The sequence below is a fragment of the Nicotiana tomentosiformis genome, chromosome 12 (assembly GCF_000390325.3).
Source record: "Nicotiana tomentosiformis chromosome 12, ASM39032v3, whole genome shotgun sequence".
NCBI classification, from domain to species: domain Eukaryota; kingdom Viridiplantae; phylum Streptophyta; class Magnoliopsida; order Solanales; family Solanaceae; genus Nicotiana; species Nicotiana tomentosiformis.
The window spans coordinates 37735975-37742397 of NC_090823.1; the positions used below are offsets into that span (position 1 = coordinate 37735975).

A 6423-nucleotide genomic window follows, 5' to 3' on the forward strand; every position below is an offset into this window, starting at 1 on the left:
TTTCTGACAACTCTGAGCAGTCTTCAACCGCTCCTTAATTATTTTAACTTTTTCCATAGGCTGATGCACGAGGTTTGGACATATCAACTCTACGTCCCCAATTTCGAACCACCCAATGGGAGATCTAAATCTCCTATCATATAAAGCCTCGAACGGTGCCATTTGAAAGCTAGCATGATAGCTATTTTTATATACAAATTCTATGAGTGGTAAATGATCATCCTAGCTACCTTTGAAGTCTATAACACAAGCGCGTAACATATCCTCAAGCGTGTGAATAGTCCGCTCTGCCTGCCCGTTAGTCTGCGGGTGAAAGGTTGTACTAAGATTCACTTGAGTACCCAAACCTTGCTGAAATTTCTTCCAAAAGTTAGCAGTGAATTGTGCCCCCCGATCAGAAATGATGGAAACTGGGGTGCCATGCAAGCTGACTATTTCTTTGATATACAACTGAACATATTGTTCCACTGTGTCGGTAGACTTAATCGGCAAAAAGTGTGCTGATTTTGTGAGCCAATCCACAATCACCCAAATTGAGTCAAACTTGCATGGAGTGCGCGGTAATCCTACCACAAAGTCCATATTAATCATTTCCCATTTCCACATTGTAATTTCTATATTCTGTGCCAACCCACCGGGCCTTTGGTGTTCGACCTTCACTTGCTAACAGTTCGGACATCTTGCTACAAAGTCCGCCACATTCCTCTTCATATCATTCCACCAATAGACTTCCTTTAGATCGTGATACATTTTTGAAGAACCTGGGTGCACAGAATACCTAGAAGTGTGAGCTTCAGTCAAAATTCTTTCACGGAGACCATCTACATTTGGAACACATAGTCGCCCTTGGTACCGTAGTGTACCATCATCCATGCCAAGAGAAAAGGACATGGTCTTATCTTTATGAATCCCATCTTTCAATTGCACCAACAATGGATCGCTGTATTGCTTCTCTTTAACTTCCACATAAAGCGATGATTCAGACCTATTTTGCACAACGACCCCTCCTTCACTAGAGTCCGTAAGATGAACTCCAAAACTAGCCAATCGGAGAACTTCCTTGGCTAATGGCCTCTGATATGCCTCCAAGTGAGCCAAACTACCCATAGATTTCTGGCTAAGAGCATCAGCCACAACATTGGCCTTTCCCGGATGATATAGAATATCGATGTCGTAGTCCTTGAGTAACTCAAGCCATCTTCTCTGCCTCAGATTCAATTCCTTCTGCTTGAAAATGTATTGAAGGCTCTTATGGTCCGTGAATATATCAACATGGACCCCATATAAATTATGACGCCAAATGTTTAATGCAAATACCACTGCCGCAAGTTCTAAATCATGTGTTGGATAGTTCTTTTCATTATTCTTTAGTTGCCTAGAAGCATAAGCTATCACCTTCCCATGTTGCATTAATACACACCCAAGACTGATTCTTGAAACATCATAATATACCACAAATCCATCCATACCCTCTGGTAGAGTCAACACCGGCGCCGTAGTCAGTCTCGCTTTTAATTCCTGGAAACTCTTTTCACAAGCATCTGATCATTGGAACTTAATTGCCTTCTACGTCAATTTAGTTAATGGAGAGGCAAGAGTAGAAAACCCCTCCACAAACTTTCTATAATATCCAACTAAGCCTAAGAAACTGCGAATCTCTGTTGGAGTTGTAGGCCTCGGCCAATTCTTCACCGCTGAAATTTTCTGAGGATCAACCTTAATTCCCTCACTAGAAACTACATGACCCAAGAATATGACCGATTCAAGCCAAAATTCACACTTTGAAAACCTTGCATATAACTGGTACTGAAGCAGGGTTTGCAAAAATACCCTGAGATGATCGGCATGGTCTTCTCGACTTCGTGAATATACAAGAATATCTTCAATAAACACTATCACAAAAGAGTCAAGGAAGGGCTTGAAAATGCGATTCATAAGATCCATGAAGGCTGCTGGGGCATTTGTTAGCCCAAAAGACATCCCCAGAAATTCAAAATGCCCATACCGGGTTCTAAAAGCTGTTTTCAGAATATCCCGCTCCCTGATCTTCAGTTGGTGATACCCGGATTGTAAATCGATTTTGGAAAAGTACCTGGCACCTTGCAATTGATCAAACAAGTCATCTATCCTTGGCAGTGGGTACTTATTTTTGACTGTTACCTTATTAAGCTACCGATAGTCAATACATATTCTCAGTGACCCATCTTTCTTACAAAAAGGACCGGTGCACCCCAAGGCGATACACTTGGCCGGATAAAACCCTTTTCTAACAAATCTCTCAATTGTTCCTTTAGCTCCTTCAATTCTATCGGTTCCATTCTGTAGGGTGGAATAGATATAGGATGCGTGTCTGGCATCACATCAATCCCAAAATCAATCTCGATGTCTGGTGGGATCCCAGGGAGTTCATCCGGAAAGACTCCCAGAAATTCATTCATAACAGGCACGGACTCAAGTGTAGGTGTCTCAGCATCGGTGTCCGTAACCCGGACAAAATGGTAAATACATCCCTTGTTTATCATATTTGTGGCCTTAAGGTAGGAAATAAACCTACCATTTGGCAATACATCATCACCCTTCCACTCAATAACTGGCTCATTTGGAAATTCAAACCTAACAGTCCTGGTTCGGCAATCAAGCTTGGTAAAACAAGAATAAAGCCAATCCATCCCCATTATCATATCAAAATTGACCATTCTCAATTCAATAAGATCGGTCACGGTGCCCCGATCACGCAACGTGACAACACAATCCCTATAAACCCGCGCGACCAAAATAGACTCACCAACCGGAGTAGATACAAAGAACGGCTCATGAAGTTGTTCTGGTTCTATCCAAAATTCCATAGAAACATAAGGAGTGACATATGACAAAGTGGAACCGAGATCAATAAGAGCATATACATCATGAGATGGGACAGTCAATATACCCGTGAAAACATCTGGAGAAGCCTCTGATTCTCGACGTCTCCGCATAGCATAAAATCTGCGGGGTCCTCCCAAATTTTGTGCACCACCTCTAGCTGCACCACGCCCTGTGGGTGCTGGGATGCCTCGAGCTGGAGGTGCTGTGGATGTAGTAGCTGCAGAATTAATTGGATGTGCCGCGCCTCTGCCAATATTTTGGCGGGACGAGCAGCAATCTATCTGAATGTGACCCCGCAAACCACACCCATAGCATACTGGTAGGTCTACGAAACAGGACCCAAAGTGCATCCTCCCACACTTAGGGCATGGAAGCCTCCGTTGCTGAAACCTTCTGTCGGGCCGACCCTGCTGGTAGGGTCCCATGTTGCCCTGATTGTGTCCAGATAACTGTGCACCCATCGAAGACTGGGCGAATGATAAGGATGGTCCTGATGACCCTCCCCTGAATGCCGACCTACCACCACCACCACCGGAAGAACCACCAAGGTTGCCCGCTGACCGGGTCTTGCTGCTACTCTGATCCTCCATTCTGTTCTTCAATTTGCGGGTCTCTGTGGCTTGAGAAAATGCCACCATCTTACCATAGTTCATATCGGAATTTAAGGCAGCTGTAGATGCCTCATTAATAACCAATGGGCTAAGTCCCTGTACAAACCGGCGCACTCTAGCCTCCATAGTGTGCAACATGTGAATAGCATACTTGGACAGGCGCGCAAACTCCATATGGTACTCCCACACATTCATACTACCCTGTTTCAGGCTTTCAAACGCGACGGCACGCGCTGCCTTAGTTTCGGCAGGCAAGAAATGATCCATAAAGGCATCTGTAGCATGCATAACCCGGAGAGTTTTGTGCATCTCATCAATGAAGTCCTGGGGGTCCTCCTCGGGATCAGTACCAGTAAACATTGGAGGATCTAACTGAAGAAACTTGTTCACCCTAGAACTAGCGGACTCTCCTGGATGACTGGAAGGAGTAGGCCCAACACTCAATCTCTGGGCTTGAGAAGCCACTATATGTGTCAACATTTGTATGGCTCCCCTAATATCAATATCAGACACACTAGAATCGGAAGCTCGAGCTGGAGGTCGAAAAGGAATATCAGTTGGAGGAAGTGTCTCACCTTCTGCAGGTGTAGGGACAGGTGCAGTCTGATCAGTTGTAGTAGAGTCAGGCAGTGTAGTAACTGGAGAAATACTCTCACTCCTCGGGTGCTCACCCGCATCATCAATTATAGGGTCAACTGTCACTCCTATGGTGACATTGGCTCTTTGGCCAGTTCTTGCCTTCTTCTTAGGTGCCATGTACTAAAAATTAGAGGAGTGCTGGAGTTAAAGGAGGAACAGTCTTACAACCAGCTTTATCGCACGATCGAGAACATGAAAGAAGGGTATTATTCCTAAATGCCCATGTAGCATCCTAATTATAGATGTGGTCGATAACACACCAATAATAAGGACTCTACTAGACATGGCTCCGAGATATTCTAGGACACTTTAAAACCTTAGGCTCTGATACCAAGTTTGTCACGCCCCAAAACCGAGGAGCACGACTGGCGCTCAACCCAGTCAACCCGACCGAGCAAGCCTGTTAGATTCCTTCTACCTAAATTCATTCATGATCAAAGATAATATATGTTTTCCTTAATTAAATAATAAAGTGGTCATGTCTGCAATTACCAATTTCTTACCGTAAGTTTTACCATTTTTAAAGTCTCAAATGGACAAGTAATACAACCACAACATAGCATAGTTTGTCTTTTCCAGCACCAATACATAACCCACACTATGTCTACGGAGCCTCTATAGATAAAGAAGAGTACAATGATAATGCCGGCAACAAGGCCCCTGCTATACCTCAACCATAATACATAAAGAACAAAAGATACATGACTCCGGGATGAAGTGGGGCTCACCAAGTCAGCTGGGAAGAAGGTGTACTGCTATCACTGATCAACATCTCCTGCTGTGGAACCACCTGCATCTATTTAAAAATGCAGCGCCCCCGGCAAAGGGACGTTAGTACCGTCGAATAATACGAGTATGAAAACTAAACACCAATTTAAGAATTTAGAAATACAAGATAATTATGATGAACCAGTGCGGCAATAAAATAATATAGATTACTGTCTCAACCATAGAAATCTTGTTAAAGCTATCAACGAAATTTATAGGATTTAAGATGAGATCCTCTATAACCATTTTCACACAAAGCAGCCCCGCCGCCTTACCTGATGTATGCAGGTGGAGGTGTACGTACAATACCATAACTTAAATCAAGTGGCCCTTTTGCCTCACCTCAATGTAAGTCGGTGGATATAAAACCACAGTTCCAATAACCAACACAAAGCGGCTATGCCGCCTCACCCCAATGTATGCGGGTGGTGGTGCTACAACAATACCAAAACCATGCACAAAGCGGTCGTACCGCCTCACCCCCAATGTAAGTGGGTGGAGGTGCATTCCCACAATATCATAATACTTACACAAAGTGGTCATGCCGCCTCACCCCAATATATATGTAGGTGGATGTGTATCACAATCACAATGTCTATACCATAATCCCCACACAAAGCGGTCGTGCCGCCTCACCCCAATGTATGCGGGTGGAGGTGTATCAGAATCGCAATCTCTACACAACTTGGCATAATAACGTTCACATAAATCACGACTGGAAGTTATAACATGTGGATACGTAATCCATAGTTTGGGACACATCCTCAGTTAATAATGCAATATGAAAAGAGCATTTGAAATATGAATTTAACATATATCTTCACCACAAAACTTATCGGAATACTCGATTTATAGTCAACATCTCGAAACTTATAAGGATAATGAGAATTCCAATTCTTAAAGAAGCGTTTTGCCAACATACCTCAATTTAGCTTCCTTAAACTCTAAAACGTTCCAGAATTCTTAGAAACTTTAATCTATTTTAGAAATATAACAATTTGGACCACAATTAGGAAGATGATTATGGTTCTAGCTCATTTGAACATTTTATCAAACACTAGGTGTGCATTAAGGTTTCAAGGCCTTTTTTATGGAGGATTCCATCATCCCACAACCCAATCTTTACCATTTTTAGCTCAACAATCTTCCTACATCCTTTGATAACACATGCATGTGAGATAACCAATCCTCTTGCCCAGAAATTATCTTGCTTATTATCCATTTCTACACAAAATTCGAAATTGAGGGTTAGGGTGTAGAATCTTACCTCTAGGATGAAGACCTAGTGAGTTTCCCTTCTTAATCTTCCAAAACTTGGGCAAGAATTGAAGGACAAATATTGGAGAACACCTTCTCACTCTAGGGCACCCTCTCTCACTCTAAAATGTTAGATAATATCTCAAAAATGACCCAAAGAGTGTATCTAACGAAATAGGGTCGGGTTTTAAAAACCCAAAAATGGAGCTCCGAAACAAGGTATGCGATCGCATAACCAATATGCGGACCGCATATCGGTCGCATAGTTGGTTACAAAATAGCC

At 42.9% G+C, this 6423-nt stretch overlaps 1 protein-coding gene across 1 annotated transcript; it reads right to left on the minus strand.

Moving 5' to 3' along the window:
• Positions 1–663: 663 nt before the first annotated feature.
• LOC138902496 (uncharacterized) lies at positions 664–5129 on the minus strand. Its single transcript, XM_070190369.1, has 3 exons — positions 5055–5129; positions 2930–4079; positions 664–959 (listed from the first exon to the last, which is right to left on the minus strand). The coding sequence occupies exons 1-3, from the start codon at positions 5127–5129 to the stop codon at positions 664–666; spliced, it is 1521 nt and encodes a 506-aa protein (XP_070046470.1).
• Between the last annotated feature and the right edge of the window lie 1294 nt (positions 5130–6423).

Excerpts from the sequence above, each read along its gene's own strand:
- LOC138902496 (XM_070190369.1), bottom strand. The coding sequence starts at position 5,129 with ATGGTTATAGAGGATCTCATCTTAAATCCTATAAATTTCGTTGATAGC. Across the intron at positions 4,080-5,054 it reads AGATTTCTATGGTTGAGACA|ACTGCACCTGTCCCTACACC; the intron begins GTAATCTATATT and ends ACAACTGATCAG. Across the intron at positions 960-2,929 it reads TTCTCCAGATGTTTTCACGG|TTAAAGAGAAGCAATACAGC; the intron begins GTATATTGACTG and ends TTTATGTGGAAG.